General features: G+C 38.2%; 4 protein-coding genes and 1 pseudogene across 6 annotated transcripts; 4 read left to right on the top strand and 1 right to left on the bottom strand.

Moving 5' to 3' along the window:
- The first annotated feature begins 399 nt into the window (after nucleotides 1-399).
- On the top strand, nucleotides 400-3,356 carry LOC121790110 (RHOMBOID-like protein 12, mitochondrial). The gene is made up of 9 exons (XM_042188397.1): nucleotides 400-694; nucleotides 739-822; nucleotides 1,654-1,774; nucleotides 1,852-1,971; nucleotides 2,060-2,173; nucleotides 2,449-2,490; nucleotides 2,679-2,783; nucleotides 2,861-2,902; nucleotides 3,062-3,356. The coding sequence occupies exons 1-9, from the start codon at nucleotides 471-473 to the stop codon at nucleotides 3,158-3,160; spliced, it is 951 nt and encodes a 316-aa protein (XP_042044331.1). The 5' UTR covers nucleotides 400-470; the 3' UTR covers nucleotides 3,161-3,356.
- Nucleotides 3,357-3,827: 471 nt separating this feature from the next.
- Nucleotides 3,828-6,470, top strand: LOC121790107 (RHOMBOID-like protein 12, mitochondrial). 2 transcript variants are annotated; one of them, XM_042188393.1, is made up of 8 exons: nucleotides 3,828-4,164; nucleotides 4,703-4,823; nucleotides 4,892-5,011; nucleotides 5,110-5,223; nucleotides 5,486-5,527; nucleotides 5,684-5,788; nucleotides 5,873-5,914; nucleotides 6,104-6,470. In XM_042188393.1, the coding sequence occupies exons 1-8, from the start codon at nucleotides 3,851-3,853 to the stop codon at nucleotides 6,200-6,202; spliced, it is 957 nt and encodes a 318-aa protein (XP_042044327.1). In that variant the 5' UTR covers nucleotides 3,828-3,850; the 3' UTR covers nucleotides 6,203-6,470. The 2 variants fall into 2 exon arrangements, with proteins under 2 accessions (XP_042044327.1, XP_042044328.1); XM_042188394.1 differs by lacking the exon at nucleotides 5,684-5,788.
- A 139-nt stretch (nucleotides 6,471-6,609) lies between these two features.
- LOC121790103 (protein SPIRAL1-like 1) lies at nucleotides 6,610-8,375 on the bottom strand. 2 transcript variants are annotated; one of them, XM_042188389.1, is made up of 3 exons: nucleotides 8,256-8,375; nucleotides 7,338-7,648; nucleotides 6,610-6,954 (listed from the first exon to the last, which is right to left on the bottom strand). In XM_042188389.1, exons 2-3 carry the CDS (start codon nucleotides 7,626-7,628, stop codon nucleotides 6,877-6,879), a joined length of 369 nt encoding a protein of 122 aa, XP_042044323.1. In that variant the 5' UTR covers nucleotides 7,629-7,648; nucleotides 8,256-8,375; the 3' UTR covers nucleotides 6,610-6,876. The 2 variants fall into 2 exon arrangements, with proteins under 2 accessions (XP_042044323.1, XP_042044324.1); XM_042188390.1 differs by having other exon boundaries at nucleotides 8,149-8,266.
- A 5,840-nt stretch (nucleotides 8,376-14,215) lies between these two features.
- On the top strand, nucleotides 14,216-18,856 carry LOC121790111 (annotated as a pseudogene).
- A 432-nt stretch (nucleotides 18,857-19,288) lies between these two features.
- LOC121790109 (pentatricopeptide repeat-containing protein At4g36680, mitochondrial-like) lies at nucleotides 19,289-20,990 on the top strand. Its single transcript, XM_042188396.1, has one exon. The coding sequence runs from the start codon at nucleotides 19,353-19,355 to the stop codon at nucleotides 20,655-20,657; it is 1,305 nt and encodes a 434-aa protein (XP_042044330.1). The 5' UTR covers nucleotides 19,289-19,352; the 3' UTR covers nucleotides 20,658-20,990.
- The last annotated feature ends 549 nt before the right edge of the window (nucleotides 20,991-21,539 follow it).

Raw genomic sequence — 21,539 nt, forward strand, 5'->3', positions numbered from 1 at the left:
CTTAAATTTAAAGAATGCGAATGAGCAAATCGTGCAATCGTCACATGCTCTAGACTCTGCTACGTCGACTCAATCAGAAAGAGACATGTTCGTTTATTATATACTGTACGTGAACTTTTGTCAAATTTTGGATTTACAAATAAATTGGCCTATGCAAATACGAACTTTCGTCAAATGTTGATTTTGCCCATTAATTGGTCATAGTCAATAAGAACCTTTGTCAAATCTTGATTTTGTCTATTAATTGAAGAGTGCATCATCACGTGCCCTAGAACCAATTAGAAAGAGACACGTTCGTGTATTATATGCATAATTTTTTGTCAAATTTTAATTTTACATATAAATTGGCCAATGCAAATATGAACTTTCGATCAAATTATAATTTTACCTATTAATTGGCCATACAAACTTGTCAAATTTTGATCTTGTCTATTAATTAGCATTGAAGAGAATAAACAGAGTGAAAAAAAATGCGAAGGCAGCTCGGCGTGGGGCTGCTCACTAAAATCGCAAAAAATGGGGGTTTAACCAACTCATTGCTGCCGAAATCCGCGTCTCCATCGCCATTCCTGAAGCCCGATTCGAGCCAATTTCATCACCGACGCTCTTTCTCGGAGTCTTCCACTCTCTCACGTTCCAATTTATGGAAATTATGCAGTTCTAATGGCGTTAGAGAGGCGATCCGAAATGGGGGGTTTTCCGAGCTCCCTCCTCCCAAGAAGGTTTTTTCAAGCGCCCTTTTGCAGGGCGATCGAAATTTCCTGTTGCGATGCGTGACAGAAGATTATTCAGCTCGTTTTCACTCGACCAACGCCGCCGCAGGTAATTCTCTCAGTTTGAATTTGTTGAAATTGATGCTGAATTTTATTCTGATAGTGATTGAGATTTTTCGGGAATATTGGAAGTGATTGAATCTCTTTTTAGTTTGGATTTGTTGAAATTATGGAATTATCTGTTGTTTTAATTGATTTGTAAATATGGTTAATTGGTGTGATCAGACATGTTTCCATCCAATGGTGTCAAATTAGAGTTTTAAAGCTTTTTTTTTTTTGTTTATTGTTTTTTATATGCAAGTGAAGGCCAATGCAAGTTGGTGGAGAAGGGAATTTTAATGATAATATCACAGATTAAATGAGTAATTTCAAAATTGTGGGTAGCCTTTCTTGCATAACATTGTTAGCATTTTAGTAGTTTCGATAGATAATAGATATTGTGATGCATCGAATGAGTAAGATATAGGGATCTTAGATATGAAACTTTCTTGTACATTTGTACTAGGAATATTTCACAGTCTGTACTATAAAGAAGATCATGCTTCGTTTTGTTCTCAATCGGAAGAAAATTGTTTTGACGGAGACATCAATGGGAACTTCAAACATCACTATTCGGTCATCTTTGTCTATATCTGATTCTTCGTGTTACCCCACCCCGTCACGTCCCTCAACAGTTGAGTTTCTTGGTTGTATACCTAAAATGTGCATATATGACTTGTTAAATAATTATGTTGTTTGTCATTGTTCAAGACTTCAAGTGTTACTTTACTCTTTGGTGATAACGAGTGAGTTTCCGTCTGCCTATGCCTTCTTGATTCTATCTCGCATAGGCATTGAAATTACATGAGTAAGAAAATCATTGTTCTTTTTCACATTACAGGGGTTCATTTTTCAGAAGATTTACAGCTGATGGAGTTGTGCTAGGATTAATAGCGACAAATGTTGCTGTCTTTATACTATGGAAGGTTGCAGACAATTCGTTTATGGTGAAGAATTTTATGGTAGGTTGTTCATAGCATGTGTGTTTTTAACAAAGGCGACACTAGAATTGTTTATTCCGATTGTTGTTACTTCTCAGATATCTGTAGACCACATTCTAAGTGGCCGGCTCCACACGCTAATAACCAATGCTTTCAGCCATAGAGACGCGGTTCACCTTTTTTCAAATATGATCGGACTCTACTTCTTTGGAACAAGTGTAAGATGAATTAAGTGCCTTTCGTTATTTGATTCAGTTCTTTCTTTGTCTTAATTATTTTAGTAATGTACTGTAATTCATTGTACAGATAGCACAAACTTTTGGACCGCAATATTTGCTTAAGTTGTATCTAGCCGGTGCACTTACTGGCTCAATATTTTATTTGGTATATCAAGCTTTCATAGCACCATCAATCTACAGGGTAAGGTTGTCGAACTCGTTGAAATTTTTAGCTTTCTTGCAGTTGTGAATGTAATGTAGTTGTAATGAGCTCAATCAAAGTTTGTCATTTAGTGATTAGGCTCTTCTATCGAACACTTCTGTTTCTTCACGTCTGGAAATTGGTATCACGATCACCATACAAACCTTTGTATAGAATAGACCAGACTATGCAATCTTGACATTATTAAATAACATGCTAGTTTATCTAAAGAACTTCGATATACTTATTCTTGTTCATTCTTTTTTCATCTCTAGGATGATCTGCGAGGTGTTTCCCACTCGAGAGTTCCAGCACTGGTATGCAACTCTAATCAATTTTGCCTTGTTTTCTTCTCAATCCACATTGTCTTGCCCATTCAAGATCTCCAGTGAAACTGAAATCGGCCTTCAAATTTATTTCACGATGATAAATCTTTCTTTAAGCATGAATCAAACTGAACCTTTTCTTTATTTGGCTGAAAATGATATTTTTATATAATTTGTAGGGTGCAAGTGCTGCTACGTCTGCGATAATGCTGCTTGATATCTTTTTATATCCAAAAAGGATCATCTTTCTCGATCTCATTTTCCCAGTTCCTGCTTTTTTAGTGGTGAGGTTAAGATTACTTCTCTATGAGGAAAAGGAAAAATGTCGATCCACTCATTTCACGTCCTAATGTTTTTCCAGGGGGTCTTTATCGTTGGCAAGGACATTTTGAGGGTACTGCAGGTACGTTTACCATTGAAATTCGATTCATCGTCATAATACTCAATAGTTGAAACGTGTATTTAGTAATGCTGGTCCTCCGTCTGCTAATTGTCGCATTGTATGAAACTTTGAGTCTGTTTGCTGCTCTGATATTAGCATTTCTGTCTTCTTTCATATCAGGGCGACCTAGAAGTTGCTGGATCTGCTCATTTAGGTGGAGCGGCGGTGGCTACCGTTGCTTGGCTGCAGAAGAGGAAGGGGCGCTTTGGACGTTTCTGATCGTACTTTGCGGTTTCTCGATTAAACTGCCATTGCACTAGTTAAAGCAAGCTCAAATTTTGGACCAAAATTTGAAACCAAGGGGATTCTACCTCTTTTGTACAAGTCCAACTCCACCACTACAATTGTTGTAATAAATTCATTCATTCTATGATTCATTATTATTTTTATAAATTGATTAATTAGTTATGCTTAATTGTAAATAAAATATGTTAATTATATATTTGTTATTTAATAAACTTTAATAATAGTTTATTACACTAAATTTGAATATTGTCATATATACACACATATATATATTTAATTAAATATAAGGTTTAATATATTAGGTGCATATTTATATAATTATATTTATATTTCACTAAAATTTAATTATACTTATCCACAATTAAGTTTAATAATATTTTATTATTTACTAAATTATATATTTATATATATGAATTTGATCAAAACTATATTTTATTACATAATAAATTTGATATATTTATATAATATATATTTAATTATATTTGCTATAGTAAAAAGGTCCGATCAGTTCGTTTACCGATCCGATTTTTAAAACATTGGTTTTTACCAATTCATGGAACTTTAGATCCGTTTCTAAAATTCTATTTAAAATCCATTATATGTCTTGTAAATCATACATATAGTAGAGAGAGAAAGAGAGAGAATTAACAGAGTGAAAAAAAAATGAGAATGCAGCTCACTAAAATCGTTGGAAATGGTCGTTTAACCAACTTAGTGTGGCCAAAATCTGTGTATTCATCGTCATTCTTGAAACCCCTATTTCATCAACGCTCTTTGTCGGAGTATTCCACTCTTTCGAGTTCCCATTTATGGAAAATGTGCAGTCCCAATGGCGTTAGAGTTAGAGGGACGATCCAAAGTGGGGCTTTTCCCAGCTCCCTTCTTGCAAGAAGGGTTTTCTCAAACGCACTTTTGCAGGGGCGACGCAGATTTCCTGTTAAGCATTGTAACAGAAGATCATTCAGCTCCTTTCCCTGGTGCTAAATCTCTCTCTCTCCATATATATGTATGATATGCATACTAGTTTTTGTTTTTTTGGAAGGGAGTGCTAAATCTTGTTCTAATATTGATGGAGATTTTCCCTGGTGAATTGCGTTTCTTTCTCAGTTTGGATTTGTTGAAATTGTGGTGTACTATTATTTGAGTTTTGTAGTAAAATTTATTTGTAAAGATGATTGATAGGTGAGATCAGACATGCCTCATTTTGTTCTCAATTGAAAGGAAAATAGTTTTGACGAAGACATCAATGAAAACTTCAAACATCACTTTGCTGGACCGTTTCTTCATCATTGGTCAAACAACTAGTTATCTGTTTTTGTTGTAGTTTTGTTATATAGTCTTGTTATATTGGGATTGGCTTGTGCAAGGCGATGGCAATGATTCAGTTGAGTTTCTTAGCTGTGTACCCACAAAATGTGTATATGTGAATGTTTATTGTAGACCTTCTTGATGCTATCTTGCATAGGCATTGAAATGATATGAGTAAGAAAACCATGATTCTTTTTCGTGTTATAGGAGTTCATTTTTAAGAAGGCTTACAACCAATGGAGTTGTGCTAGGATTGATAGTGACAAATGCTGCCGTCTTTATACTATGGAGGGTTGCAGGCATTCCGTTTATGGTGAAGAATTTCACGGTAAGCTGTTCATAGCATATGAGTTTTTAAAGAAGGTGACACTAGAAGTGTTTATTTTGACTTCTCAGATTTCTGTAGACAACATTCTAAGTGGCCGGCTGCACACGCTAATTACCAATGCTTTCAGTCATATAAACCAGTTTCACATTATTTCAAATATGATCACACTGTACTTCTTTGGAACAGCTGTAAGATTACATGGCTTTCGTTATTTGATTTTCAGTTCTTCTTTGTTAGGGTTATTCTGTAGTGATGTATTTCAGCTGACTGCAATCTCATTTCACAGATAGGACGATATTTTGGACCGCAATATTTGCTGAAGTTGTATCTAGCTGGTGCACTTGCTGGCTCGATCTTCTATGTGGCATATAAGGCTTTCATAGCACCATTAGTCCATAAGGTAAGGCTGTCGAATTCGTTGGAATTTGTAATTTCTTCTATCGAGCTCGTATGTTTCTTCTCGCCTGGAAATTGGGATCACGGCCATGATACAACCCGTTTATATGTTTCAAATCATAAAGCGTTATATAGAATAGACCAAATTATGCGAACCTGACATTATTAAATAACATGCTTGTTGAGGAATGTCGTCAACTGTGCAGTACTTGCTATCAAATTTTGCAAATGATGTCTTATTCTTGTTCATTCTTTTTTGTGCCTAGAATGATAAGCGAGGTCTTCCGCACTCAATGGATCCAGCACTGGTACACAATTCTAATCAATTTTGTCTTGTTTTCTTCTTGATCTACGAGGTCTTGCCCATTCAAGATCTCCCCATGAAACATTGCCATGATGGATCTTCCTTTAAGCATGAATGAAACTGGCTGAAAAATTAGTGATTCTGTCCCTTACTTTTTTAGGGTGCAAGTGGTGCTACGACTGCAATATTGCTGCTCTATATATTTCTGTTTCCAAAAAAGACCATCTTGATCGATTTCATTATACCAGTTCCTGCTGTTTTAGTGGTAACGTTAAGAAAGACTTCTATATGAAAACAAACTAGAGGAAAAATGTTGATCCACTCAATTTTCTTCCTAATGTTTTGCTAGGGGGTTCTTTTCATTGGCAAGGACATTTTGATGGTACTGCAGGTACGTTTACCATTGAAATTCGATTCATCGTCGTAATACTCAATAGTTGAAACGCGTATTTGTAATGCTGGTCCTCCATCCGCTCATGCTCTAATGCTAGCACATGTAATTGTCTCATTGTCTGAAAGTTGAGAGCCCTTTGCTGCTCTGAGTCTCTGATAGTAGCGTTGTCATCTTCTTTCATATCAGGGTGACCGAGATGTTGCGGGATCTGCTCATTTAGGTGGAGCAGCAGTGGCTACCGTTGCGTGGCTGCAGAAGAGGAAGGGACGGTTTGGACGATTCTGAGATTCATGACTCAGTTATAGAGTAGATTCATGGTGTTCTTGCAATTTCCTGCTCTTTTGCATTCCCTGCTCGAGCTGAATTCGTGCCAGATCTAATATTAAAACGGGACAGGTGCTTATAAATACACGAACTAAACCCTAAACCCTAAACTTTCGTGTCATTCTAGTTTTGAGCATAAACAAGTTGTCTCTGAGTGAACGGAGATAACATTCATTTACATGACTATATTTTTATCAATCCAATGATTCTCATCCAATTTATGGTGGAACGAAGGGAGTAACATTTTACAATGTTGGCAAATTTAAATTCTAAAGTTGAATAATAACACCCTAACTTTGTAGTGAAGCCTTATCATCCATCGTTATTGCTTAAAACAATTAGTGATTGGCAAACATAATACTCAAAAATAATCAACACAATCGACATTTCAATACGAAAAGCAAACTATTACAGTGAATAATCTGCCATTAAGCATCCAGACAGCAGCAAGTAACTCTTCTTCGTTCGAGGAGCAAGGGAAGAAGCAACACTCGATTTAGGAAAGGGAAAATAACATTATATTACAATTCACAATGTCTGAAGCTACTAGATGCCGGCTCCCTACATCAGATGGGAACTAAGCAAACACAGCAAACGACAATTTCATCTTTGAATTGGTAGAGGGGTCGAAGATACTACTTGCCATCTCCGAAAAGATATCCCAGTGAAGATCCGCCTCCTGGCGCAGCATGGACTTTGGTGGATGGTCGATCCTGTCAAACAAAGTTTATCGCGCATCATTCAAATGAAAACCTCTCAAGAATGACACCGTCACCCCCCACAGATATCATCAATTGCATCAAAATCAAAAGTAAGAAGCAACAAATCCAAAGCTGAGTTATATTTGATGGGAATGTGTCATATAGTGATTCAAACAAAGATTTATGCAGATTTACTGGATACACATTGTTATGTATGCCATTAAGCTTTGCAGGAGAACAAAGAAGTCTGAAAATAATCTACTGTGCAACGAGATGACGAGCATTCCAACTAAATGAAAACTAGCAAACCCAAATCAAGTATCACTTGCACACGGACAGACAGCTTAACAAAATAACTTAAATGACACAATATGTTAACAGAGGCAGAAATATACTGTGAGGAAGTTGCCGGTGTTTTGACCATCAGCGCGGAAATAGTTGTTGTTTGTCTGACTGCCTTGGATGCCAGCTGGAATCTGCTTGGGGGCATCACCACCAGATGGTGCCGCAGCAGATGGCTTCACAGCAGTTGCTGGTGGGGCTGCATTCCTCGTAGGAGCTGAATTCCTAGTAGGCGCGGGCGCCTCCACACTGGTTGCAGCAGGTCTTGGTGCAGGAGCTTCGTTGCCTCCGAATAGGTACCCCAGAGAACTCTGACCTCCACCGCTGCTAACTCCACGACCCATTATCTCTCAAAATTCCTCAACTGCACCAAGCAACCACACGACATTCAATCAGTTCCTTCACTTAGATAACAGGATTCAAGTTCAACATAGTAAACACAGTATTAACAGGAGAAATAAATAGACAATGAAGCAACAACACAATTTTTTAGTCAGGTATACATAATTCTTTATTTCATATCATTCAAAATTGGTACCGAACTCTGTGAATCAAACATTAATCCCTAAAACTCTTAATTTTTCGACTCAGCTTGAATTTTTTCCCTTTTCCACCAATCAGTAGTCCACAATTACAATTATTCCGCAAAATCAACTTTAACAGCTCATAAACACAATTTTTAATAATTTACAACATCGCTGTTGATTGAAAGAGATGCACCAAATCACAAAAAAGCGAAAAAATAAATAATGATGATAACAGCAGTAATAACAAAATTAAACAATAGAACACCAATTAAAATATACTGAAATAGAAAATGACAGCGATTTCAACAAAATGTTGTCTACACATTAAAATCGGTACCTAAAGCTGGAGATCTGGAAACAAAGAGGTGAAACAAACGCAAGTTGCAACAAATACAGTTCAAATGAAGAAAAATAGCAAGAGAGAGACGCAGAAAGACGACTGACCTAGATCGAAATTCAGATCTACAGTGAGAAGTTACAATCAAATGTAGAGAGAGAGGGATAGCTTTTTTTTAGAGAGAGAGAGAGATAGCCCGTGAACTGAGGTGTGAAATGAAAGCTAATTTACTGTAATTTAAATTTTCAAATGAATTCATCCACCAAAAATTTGATTAAAATTATATTTTAGTTATATAATAAGAAACGACAAATCCGATTTTTAATTGTATACTACTACTATACTAGTTTAGATAATAATTTCTTATGACATTAATAGAGAATAAAATATAAAGATAACAATAATGCCCATTATTTTTGTCAGTTTGGTAGCACTTTAAAAAATTAGTCGATTTAGAACATATTATCTTGAATATATTGAAAAGAGATAGTGTCTCTTTTTTAGGAATATTATTTATAAATGAAAAGGTATAGAATATAAAAATAAAGGTATTAAAAAATTGCATTAATTGATACGATAAAAGTACAAACAATTTGATTCGCAAAATAATTATTTGAACTAATTTTTCGTTCTTTTGTAAAGGGGATTCCAAGAGAAAACAGTGCTTAAGTATTTAAATTTTAGTAGATTGGAATTTTAGTTTAATAAGACTGTCGGTTAGTGTAGCGACTTAGATACATTGAAGACTATGGTGTCAATCGGGCTAACCCGTTTGGGTTCGGGGCAACCCACTTGGGTTGCCGGGCTATTCGGTTAAGAATTTTTTTACTAGTATTCAATCCACATTAATCACATTATATACTTTACCATGATGTATTTTTTTTCAGCAAAATCTACATGTTCATTCATGTATGATAAATATAAAGTGGCCATTTCCTTTTTGCGGATTATAAAATTTGAATCTTAAACCTTGCATCTTGCAAATTTAAGTTGATGAAATTTTTTGTTGGGACATAATTTCACTTTCATTAGTTAGAAAATACGTATAAAATTTCAACCCTAACCCGCCAAGCTACTTGGGCCAAAAAGTATTCAGAAACAAACTCTCATAGAAAGAGGATTGAGGCAACGAGATAAACCAAAAGACATTTCTTGTGGTTGGTTTTACAAAAAAGTCTAATGACTAATGTGGAGAGGTGTCGACGACATTGCTCAAATGATGCTGCTTGCATCGCTTGTGGAGCTGCCCAAGAGAACTTAAATCACATTCTTAGAGGGTGCCCAAATGCGGTTAAAGTGTGGGAATCTATCGTCCCTCGAGGTAAATTAAATCAGTTTTTTACGATGAATTTGGATAACTGGTTGATGGATAACTTGAATTGCAATGATATTACTGGTGAGATATGTTGGAGCACTATTTTCGGTATGATTTGTTGGAGGTTATGGAAAAATAGATTGTGTCATCCTACGCCACAATTGCACAATGTAGAGCTTGGGCGAGATCTGTCCATGGTAATGAACTAAAGCTAGCTAAATCGATAAATAAGGTGTTGAAGCAGGTACAATGGCATGCTCCCCCGGATGGGTTTTGTAAATTAAACTGTGATGGGGCAGTGAAATATGATTCTGAACGTGCGGCTTCAGGAGGGGTATTGCGAGACTCAGCAGGAGAGTGGGTGTTGGGTTACACAAGGCACCTGGGAACATGCTCAGTAGTGCAAACTGAATTGTGGGCAGTATATGATGGGCTTAAGTTGGCGTGGCAACGAGGGATTAGAAATATACTTGTGGAAAGCGACAATATGGCAGTTGTCCATGTGCTTAATGACAGGAAATCGGATGTTAGCGCCTTGTCACTCGCAAGAAGTATAAAAGGTATCATGCAAAGAGAGTGGAATGTGAAGATCGCTCATGTGTTTAGGGAAAGCAATCAAGTTGCAGACTTTATGGCAAATTTGGGTGTGAATATGCAGCCTGGGCTAGTGTTGTTTGACGAGGCGCCGATTGAGACGATGAATTTATTACTGAATGACCGGCTGGGTATAACCCATGGCCGTATGTGCCCACTATACGAATTTTATTTTCCTTAATTATAATCAGGATTTAATTTATTTCCGTGTTGATTAGGACTTGAAATAGGAATATCTCCCAAATCCTATTCTATAAATATGTACGAAACTCTTTGTTCTCATCCCTAATTTTTTCTTACTTTTCATAAGCCGTGGTGAGAGATCCTTGCAAGTAATATATATACCGCAAGAAAGATTTGCAAGAAATATGGATACCACAAGAAATATGGAGAGAGATCCTTACAAGACTCTCGTTCAGACAGTGCGTTTGTAAGTCATGGCATGATCTAATAGAAGGAGATCAGTTTGCAACTCCAAAACAATTCATGGCTATCGTTAATAAAGACAAGACGAGGTACGCGGTCGCTGATGAGGACGACAAACCACTTTTCCAATTCTACTGGCCCCATTATTCAACTTCTCACCATCGTTTGGTAATTAGTTCGGTTAATGGTTTGCTTTTGCTGATGGATTGAATGATAATCATGATATTCTTTTCGTAGTCAACCCAATGACTTGTGAATATACTGAGCTTCCTCCTCAATCTACACGTAGGTGTCTATATGGATTTAAAGTGAGCAAATTAAGTGGAAAATATAAGATTTTATGTGTCGATGAATCTAGGTGATGAATCTAGGTTTTGTTATGTGTACACTCTAGAAGGAGAATCTTCGTGGAGAAGGATCCCAGCACCACTGACAACTAGATTGCCTGCAACAATGCCAATATGGGACTCAGTTACAGTTAGACTATCACTTGATTATGCTATATTTTTTAATGGAAATATTCACTGGGTTGCTTCTGATTTAGAGAATAATTTTTTAGTTTGACGAATGGTGACTTGTTTTTATTGGCAACGGTGGATTATTTATCTATTCCAAAAACACCGAAGCTTGTGCTGGACGCGGTTTTCTTCATCAATATTACTATTATTACTTTCCTAGCACCACTATTTACATCCCAAGCTTTTTTCACTCAGAGCATTGGGAATTCACAATGTTCGGTCATTATGTTTTTATTAGGAATATTTTTTGTTCTTATATAGATTTTTGTAAGTTTGTAATATGAGAAACTAGTATTTTTTTAGTCTTGTAATGTAGATTATTGTACTACTATTTCTTTCAGATTCAATCCAAATGAATTACAATATATACTTAGGTGTGATGTATTTTGTATTCAACTTGGCAAAAGAATTGTGAACCTTAGATCTTAATCATGTCTTATCTTTTGCCATGTCTTATCCTTTTTCTACTTAGGAATAACATCATTGTGAATAAGGAGATTATTGAAGAAGGCCAGGACATGATTACTTATCAACGGAGGAAAATAACGAAGAAGTCGGGCTTGTCTGATCTTCCAAGAAGTGATCTGGAAAATGTGCACGAAATTATGGAACATCGTTCTTTGGTCCAGACCTCGACTTGTTGCACGCGCGATTCAAACTCGAGCCTATTTGATCATGAAAATGCTTGAGTTCTTCAAGGTTGGTTTGAGATAAGATAGCTTGTTTAAAACCTCGAACTACTAATTGGAAGAGAAGCGTTTTACTATTCTTACCGACTAAGTTGCGCTTCTCGTCCTTATTCGGTTATTTCCATTAATTAATGTCACGCTATTCATCTATTTTTGGTGGGTAAAATTGATGCCTCACCAATTTCACACCTAACATGTTCATGCAGCTCTAGACCTTTTAAACTTTTAACTTTAGTTACTTTTTCACTGATATTTTTTGATGATTTTATCTATATTGTTGCCAACCATATGATTGTAATAAGTGCATTTCAAGAAATAGTTACATAATGATTTGCATTTATAAAAGCCTCAGTTGCCTATGTTATTAGCATTTAGGCCATATATATTCTGTTAGGTTACACATTCATAAAAAGGTAATTACAATTAAAAATAATTAAATAAAAACGATTCAGTAATTTTTTAAATTATAAGGTTTTCGTTTTAATGTTATCTTAAATGAGCTATATTAAGAAAGAAATGAAAGTTAGCATGAATTTCTTTTTCGAAGTAAAAATATTTACAACCTGTACATAGATAAATTGGTTTTTTTTATATATAATATCATATGTAGGCACGTACAAAATATTATTCCACATCATATGTAACCAATTAACTACCTATTTAGGCAAAATTTATGAAAAATATAGATTTCTAACTAACATGTTTTGTCGATTGTGAAATTTTTAAAATTTGACAATTAAAAATAAACACAACTTTTTCTTATAATCAAAGGAAATCTACATCGAGAATCATAGATGGTGATATGTCAACATCTATAATAAATATTAAATCTAGTGATTTTCTCTCCAAACTTTATTCTTATTTTAATTGGTGTGGAATGCGTCAGTTACTAACATGTCAAGCACTATAGATCTTTTAAAAATAATTTACAACCACAATTTTCCTATTTTTTAGTTATGACCTTATTTTTGTTCTTTTAAATCAACCGAACTTTGGCATTTTTCAGTTGATTTCCACAAAATGCATATAAAAAATAGAAATTGCAAGCCCAATATTTATGACTACTGGCTCTTCATTACCAAAATATTAGTGATAACCATATGATAACAGAGACATTATAGAAACTGAATCATTGGGATTTTCTTTTGCTTTAGATTTGCTCAAATGTATCTTGGTATAATTGATCCGTCAAATATTTAGTTTTTAAAAAGTCGGATCGAACTGGTCGGTTTGGCTATGAAGTGATGCTATGTTCAGTTGGGTCTAGACATATAAACAATGCAGTAATTAAATCGCTATGAACTGAAATTTTTTTGTTTGATTTTTTATTTTTATTCGAAATCATTTTTCCTTTATTCCCTCTTAGGGCACCCACACTGGGGCGGACGATAGGCCGTCCGATGCCTCGGGCGCGCCATCGTCCGCCACTGTGGGTGCGGGGACGATGAACGATGCGTCGTCCTCGCCCGACAGATAGTCGGCGGAGGAAGCGCGGACGATAGGGCATCGTCTGCGCCATCGTCCACCCACTGTGGGTGACGCGGACGATGCAACGCTTTTTTGTTTTTTAAAAAAAATTCGAAAAATTCATTTATATAAATACCCTCTACCCCAGCTTCATTTGTAACATTTTCATTCACATTTTCACTCTCAATTTACACTAGAAAATGGATTCCGGTGATTACTCAAGTTCCAATAGTCCGATGTTTGGAGGTGGTGCACGTTGACATTTTTTTGTTTTTTAATCAATATAGTATTTGCCGTTTTTTAGTTAATCGTTGTGTTTTTTAATTAGTTTGCATTTATATATTTGAAAACATTTAAACTAATTAACAAAACAATAGTAAAACCTGTAGGGCGTCCCACTGCAGGTGGAATGATAAGAAGATAAAATGCTGACGTGACAGTGCATAGGTCGGGCTTTAGAGCGCCCCTTAGGACGCCCCACTGCTGATACCCTTACTGTCCCTTTTTTCCGCAGCTAACCACCCCATGTCATCGGTGCCAACATCAATTACTAAACAAAATTCTCCAAATTTCACATCCAATAAAATGTTAGAAGAAAATCGAAATCAACAATCCAAAATATCGAAAATTCTCCAATGTGGCAATGGAGCAAGAGACCAAGAAACTTGTTCTATTTATGAAAACTTTTTGTCAACCTTTTCTTTTTTCTCTTTCATATTCTTTTTCTTTTTCATATTTTATTAATTAGTAAACATTAAAACTTGCATAATCCATATAGAAATAAAACTAATTCTAATAAATGAAGAGAATATAAATCTTTTCTTTATAAATTTCACGTTAAAATAAAGACTTGAATCACAGTCCATTGGTAGAGAAAGTGTAATCCTCTTAGATGCTGACAGTTTTCATGGCGGCTGCAGAGCTGGCCTCCTCATCTCCTCCCTCCTTCAATTTCTTCGCTATTTAATGCTACTTGCTATATTTTTTTTCACACACCTCAAATTTTCCTACCTTTTCTTTCCCATCATGGCTCCCTCTACACATAAATCATACCCACACTTTCCTTCAACACCTGACCGCTTCTGCTCTCCACAATTTCCCTCTTTTTTTCTTCACATTTCACTCACGCATTTCGTCGAACACATTCGCTTATCGGATTCGGGAACGCCGATTCTCGCAGTAAATCGTGTGCTCTAAGCTTGTCCACTCGTTGAAATCGTGTTTGGGAGCTCAATTATCTGTAGATTCTGCCACATTTCTTTCTAATTTTGGTAGTAAAGATCTGATTTTTTTCAACATTGGTTCTTGGAGCTCAAAGAGTTGAATTTTGGAGGGATTTTGATGGATTTAAGCTGTGTGCTGCGTTGATAGAGATGGATTGTTTGATGAAATGACAAAGTAAGTGGATTTTGCGTTTAAGATTGCTCCTGTGAGCACCAACTGTTTGTATTTATTCACTTTTTTGGAGGTGTTTGGCTTTTTTGGAGAATATATCTGGTTTTGCAGAGCTGTTGATGACTAGGCATAGTTGGTAGCATTTTGTTTGATTGTTGAGAAGAGAGATGGCTGCAAAGTTCTTGCATTCTTTGATAGATGAAAAACAAGATTTGCAGATAGGGTGTATGAATGGGATCTTTCACAAGTTTGATCGTCAACACATGCTGAGAAACACCACCAAGAGGCTGCCTCCGCGTCCCGGTAAGGTTTTTTTTTGTGGAAGTTTGTTTATGAAAGTTATCAAAACTGTTAATCTGCCTTTTTCTTTATATTTTGGTTTGATTTTGTTACTGCTATTGCTATATTGAATGGCTGTTGTTGTTTATGTGATGCTTGTTAATCGTCTTCTTAATCTCGTCTTGCATTATTGTGAAATTTGCTTGCGCTGTCGCGGCTTATTGTCTAAGCATCGGATGGTGGTGTTTTGTGGCAGTGTTGTTTTAATATAGTTAGCATAATTGTTTATCTTCTTTATACATTTTGGTTTGAAATCGTCTTCTTAATCTCATATTGTGAAATTTGCTTGTGCTGTTGCGGATTGATGTCTTAGCATCGGATGGTGGTGTTTTGTGGCAGTGTTGTTTTAGGAAAGTTAACATAATTTTTTGTCTGCCTTATACATTTTGGTTTGATTTTCTTACTGCTAATCTTCTATTGAATGGCTGTTTTTGCTTATGCAATGCTTGTTAATCGTCTTCTTAATGTCGTCTTGCATTATTGTGAAATTTGCTTGTGCTGTCGCGGATTGGTGTCTTAGCATCGGGTGGTGGTGTTTGTGCAGGAAGTTCCCACATCAGTAGTAGTGATACATTGCAGAGGGATTCAAAGTACTCATCACAGGTATTGCCTCTCAGTTTATTATGATGATAAATTTCGAATAGAATTAGGGAAATTGAAGTCTTTTGTTCATTCTTTTATCATGGATGCTGCTTGCATAACGTCTTATGTGGTTTTCAAAATGCACGAACTCTATTGCATCTTATGGTTTAGATACGAAAATGCGACCATCCTTTGAATTTGTGGTATCGTCTCAGCCTAATCTTGGTGATCACATCTTTCGTAACGTGGTTCGAATAGTTATATGTGTAATGATTTGCATTGTCTCGTAAATTGTCCGAACCTGTGGAATTTATGTTTCTTCCACCAACCATTGAAGGTGCCAATGAATAGCAAGACACAGATAGGCTCTTAGGTTAAGCATTTTTTTATGAGGATGGAATCGTGTGCGTTTCGAATTGATATTATGATATAATTTGATGCTGCAGGATAAGAATCATTACAAGAATATGCAAGACCGAGGAAGATACTCCATCGAATCATCAATGGCATCTTGCTCATCTTCATCCCATTCATCGTCGTTCTCTTCTCTAGACTGTAACAAAGCTTCCCAGATGGAAGCTGGATCGTTTGACAGAATGATTTTTCCCGAAACACCTTCAAGTGACTCGGCAATGATCGTGCAGCCCCAGTATAGGCGGCACAGTCTTGACCTTCGAGATCTGGTGAAGGAGTCGATTTATAGGGAAACTCATGGTTTATCGTTGAAAGCCAAGCCTGCTGAGAGAGCTGCAGTTCCGTTCGTGTCATCAAAAAGCAGTGATGGTGGCGACAAGACGCCTGCTGACGTCAAGGAATCTCTGAGAATTCTCACTAAGCTTCAAGAAGTGCCTCGTTATAGCAATGAGCCCGGAGCACTTTCGAGATCATCGTCGCTTTCAATTTCAAGAGACGCCACTCGGTTTTCTTATGATGGAGATGGTTCCAATTCTTCTGTGAAGCTTAGAGACCTTCCAAGACTTTCACTGGACAGTAGGGAGAGCTCGATGCGGAGTGCAGGTGTGGTCCAAGGGAAGGTTCAATCACGCCCTCCGAGTGTTGTTGCAAAGCTGATGGGTTTGGACTCGCTACCCGATTCTGTCTCATCTGGTGACAGCAACATGGGCGGCTCTAATAGGAGTTATCAGGACGAAAGCTTCGTTGATGCTTCAAGCTCGTTTGAGAAATCGGATAAAGCCAAACCAGTTCAACCGACGAGTCCCTCGAGGAACTCATGGAAGGAGCCCATCTCGCCACGATCGAGGAACTCTGATGGTTCAGTGAAACCTGTGTTGCGGCTTCCCATTGAGCCAGCACCTTGGAAGCATAACGACGGGATGAGGACTTCCCAGAAACCAGTATCCAAAAATGCAAAGGCACCTACCGTGTTTCCTTCTGTTTACAGTGAGATCGAGAAGAGATTGGGAGATCTCAAGTTCATGGAGTCGGGGAAGGATCTTAGAGCACTTAAACAGATACTGGAAGCCGTGCAAGTAAAGGGACTCTCGGAAACGCCAAAGGGACTCTCGAGATCAGTAGACCAACGAAAACTACCGGCTGATAAAGTGCTTGCTGTCGCAAAGAGAAAGGCTGTTGCTGCACAAAACCACCAGTCTCCTATTGTGGTCATGAAACCGGCTAAATTTGGCGAGAAATCTGGTATATCTGCAGATAAAAGAAAAGGTTCGAACAGTGGCAGGGCGAAGTCTAGTGAACAAGAGAGTGCTCCAATTCTGTCGGTACGAGAAACAACAGAACTGTAAGGACCACTCAGGCTAAAGAGGGGTCTGCAGGGTCGGGTAAGATCTCTGGATCAGTCGGCCCAAGAGTGCAAGAAAAGAAGCTCGAACCGGAGAGAAGGTCTCAACCTCCCAACTCTCCCGATTCAAGCAAGTCAAGAAGGCAGCCAAACAAGCAACAGGCAGAGTCCAATTCTCGCGGTGGAAGACCACGAAGACCAAAGCATAGTTCTCCTCAGAAAAGCGATGATCAGCTGAGCGACGTCAGCGTTGAATCAAGAAATTCAAGCTTCCGTGAAATTGAAGATTCTTTTGAGTCGAATGTCGAATTATATAGCTCTGAAAGATCTCTGGGGGCAACCGGTTTCGATAGTTCATCTTCAAAGGCTGAATCTGGTTATGTTCCTCCCGAGTTCTCTAGCCCCGTCTCGGTTCTTGACAATGCAGTGTTCGCACATGACTCTCGTTCTCCTGTGAAGTACACAGGGAAGACCCTCAAAGGTAATATCTTTAATTTATAATGCATGTGTTTTCTTGTAATTTACCATATAGTAACTAGAGATATTGGTTGAACCCGCAGTTAATGAGAGGGATTCGAACGATGTGGAACGGAGCTCAACGGAGAGCTTCATTTCCAGCTCCGCGGAATCCGGCTCTGCATTTGACTACATGAGGGAAAGACTTCTGAACATTGATAACTTAGTTCAGAAGCTCAGAAGGGTCAACTCCAGCCACGACGAGGCGCGGACAGACTACATCGCCTTGTTGTGCGAGAACGATGAGAACCCGGACCACAGATACATCTCCGAGATCTTACTGGCTTCAGGCCTCCTCCTTCGTGACCTTGGCTCAAACCTGACGGATTTCCAGTTTCATCACTCCGGTAATCCCATAAACCCTGAGCTGTTCCTAGTCTTGGAGCAGACAAAGGCGAGCGCTTCATCCAAAGACGAGTCTTTCAACTCCACAACCCGGTCGTCATTGGAAACAAACGAGAAGCTGCGGAGGAGTTTAATATTTGATGCAGTCAACGAGACTCTCGCAAGAAGATTGGCTCCGGAATCCCAGCCTTGGCAGGGCCCGGTTAAGCTAGCAAGGAGGGCGTTGAATACTCAGAATCTGCTGAAAGAACTGTGCCGCGAGATTGAAGAGCTCGAGATGAGGAGTCCAGTGTGCAGTTTGGGTGAAGAGGACGACGGGTGGAAAGCCTTTTTTGGCCACGACCTGCTGCTCCGGTCGGACAACTGGATGAGCTTTGATGCTGATGTTTCAGGGGTCGTTCTCGACATTGAGCGGCTCGTTTTTAAGGATTTGATCGATGAGATTGTGCGTGGAGAGGCTGCCGGCTCGATCGCCAAACGAGGTAGCCGGAAACTCCCTGGAAAGTGATTTGCATCCTTGAGCTTGCTTGTGTTCTGCATTCTCTACCTTACATAGGAACTCGGCATAATGGATTGTAGAGATATATTGATTTTAATTGATTTTTATAGAGTAACTATGAAGACTAACATTCAACTTCAAATTTGTTCAAGAAGACTATTGATTTTACTAGTTATGGTAGTATCATTTGTATGTTTGAGATTAAAATGGTATGTTAACATTCCAACATTGATGTGAAATACAAAAATACAATTCTTTACCCATCTAGAGTCGATGGTCTTGTTTATTATTGTTTTTATATAAATAAATGATAGCTTTACTTATCTTGATTCAATAGTTTTATTTTTTCTATAATTTTAAAAAAATAAAATACATTGATTTTTTTAGTTTATAAAAATAACAATGTCAATAACAAATTTGTAGGATATTAAACCTATAAATCTAAACAAATAATACTAATATAGATTAAATGAACAAAATACTCATATGATGTTCGATAAGTATGAAACATAAATATTTGTTTATTTAACAATTTTTTAACATAGTGTGTTTTATCTATGCTTACTCATTGAGTTAACTTTTGCTAAATCTTGTATATTTAAGAATAAATTAAAGGGATATCTTAGTTGAGGCCATTTTATATTAATACTAACCTCAATTAATTAACTCCTAATTTAAGTCTTGATTAGTTTTCCCCTTTTATTACTTCTTCAATCCTAAAACCCTCAATTACGCTCACCTCACTCAAAAACCCTAAATTGCAATGTCTCTCCGCCTTGCGCTCCGCCGTGCCCGCCACCTCTCAACCGCCGCCGCCGAAGCCGAGACTACCGCCGCCAAAATCGTAAACATTTCCGGAGCTAAGAAGCGCCTCCGGAAGGTATACGATCCCGACGAGGCGCTCAAAGTCTACTCCTCCTTCTCCGCCGCCGATGACGCCTCCGCGCCGCCGGCCTCCGCTCGCCACATCCAGGAGCTGGCGGTCCGCCGCCTCGCCAAATCCCGCCGCTTCTCCGACATCGAGGCTTTCCTCGAATCCAATAAATCCAAGCCCCAAATCACCGAGGAGCCATTCGTCTCCTCTCTCATCAAATCCTACGGCGTCGCCGGAATGATCGACAATGCGCTCGCTACCTACAATCAAATGGCCGATTTCGGTACCCCTCGCTCGACTCTATCCTTCAATGCTCTCCTCTTAGCTTGTATTAACTCCAAGGCTTATGATCGCGTGCCTATTTTTTTCAATGCGTTTTCGGAAAAATTTGGTTTGGTGCCGGATAAATTTTCCTATGGAATGTTGATCAAGGCGCATTGTGAGATGGAATCGCCGGAGAAGGCGAAGGAGACGCTGAGTGAAATGGAGAAGAAGGGGGTTGAAGTTGGGGCGGTGTCGTTTAGCACAGTTTTGCACGCGTTGTATAAGATTGGGAGGGTTGATGAGGCCGAAGCGTTTTGGAACGAAATGGTGAAGGAAAAGGGGATCAAATTGGATGCAGGGTCTTACAATGTGAGGCTTTCGCATATTCGTGATAATCCGGAATCGTTGAAAGCTTTGATTGAGGAAATGCAGAATGAGGGGATAAATCCTGATCCTATTAGCTACAACTATTTGATCACTTCCTACTGTGTGAATGGGATGATGAATGAAGCGGAGAAGGTATATGCTGATCTGTTGCAGGCGAAAGGAGTAAGGCCAAATGCTGCTACTTATAGGACTATGGTGTTCCATTCGTGTAAGGAAGGACGGTATGTCAAAGCGTATAGGATCTTTAAGCTGAGTGTGAAGGTGGGCAAGATTCCCGATTTCAACACATTGAAGTATTTGGTTAAGGGGTTAACTGAAAAGAGGCGTATGGTTGAGGCTAAAGCTATGGTTCGGACTATGAACAAGAAGTTCCCTCCTGATTTATTGAAGGCTTGGGAGAAACTTGCGGATGAGCTTGGGTTAACTCGTGATGGCACAGAGGAGGCTGGCGCTAGCAAGGTAGAAAAGGCGGAGGTTGACGCCAGCAAAGTAGAAAAGGTGGGAGCTGATTCTGGTGTTGAATCGGAGAAGGCAAGTACATGAGTTTGGTCTATGGAATGAGTTTGAGTCATACTCTTTAGACCTACCTTCCGATTGTGAGATGGTATCTATGAGTTGTCATAAAGCATCAGTTTCTATACTTATGAATATTGATTCTCGTGGCATGACTAGCTGAGGATTGTCCTTATAGCAACACCAGTCTCTTGCTGTTCACATGTCTTCTACTTTCCCAATTATTTGAACATTTCTGTTGCTAGTTTTTTTGCTATATCGTTGGTTTTGGTCTTGGTCTTGGTCTTCAAGTTGGCTGTTGTGTTGAGAGCTTTTAGCTTAACTAATCTTGAAAGTTCAAGTATATCACTGTTAGGCTTCTTATATTCATTTGGTACATACTTGTTTTACCCTCATAAAACAGTCTACCTATCTAGGCAGGGGCTCCGACCGATGTGGAGTTAGGCAGAGTATAGGTGGAGATCCTTTGGGTCGTGAGATGTGACTGCAGTGTTTGTTTGCATATCTCAAATGCTGTTTTCTTTCAATTCTTTCATAGACACACTAGAGCGGAAGTTAAGGCCCAAAGTTTGGGATCCCCTGTTGGAGTACCACCCGCAAGCCATCAACGTAGAAGACTAGAAGCTTTCAATTCCGTTTTGTATGGTTTTGCTTAAGTTCGGAGTTAGGGCTTAGCTTTGCTGACAATGGGCTTGTCCATGGCTATCCCGCACCAATCATTCATGCGTTGGTGTGTGTGTGTTAGGATCCCGTACAGGACACAACCCCCATGTATCATCTTCCCTCAACTTTCTTCGTTTTTAAATTTAATATATTGAATCACCCAAAAAAAAACCAAAACAAAACAGAGAGTACGGACCCAACATATAGAAAAAATGGCGTAATTAAAACATAGTTTGTATATGTAGCAGC

This window comes from Salvia splendens, unplaced genomic scaffold (genome assembly GCF_004379255.2).
Source record: "Salvia splendens isolate huo1 unplaced genomic scaffold, SspV2 ctg413, whole genome shotgun sequence".
Classification (NCBI taxonomy): domain Eukaryota; kingdom Viridiplantae; phylum Streptophyta; class Magnoliopsida; order Lamiales; family Lamiaceae; genus Salvia; species Salvia splendens.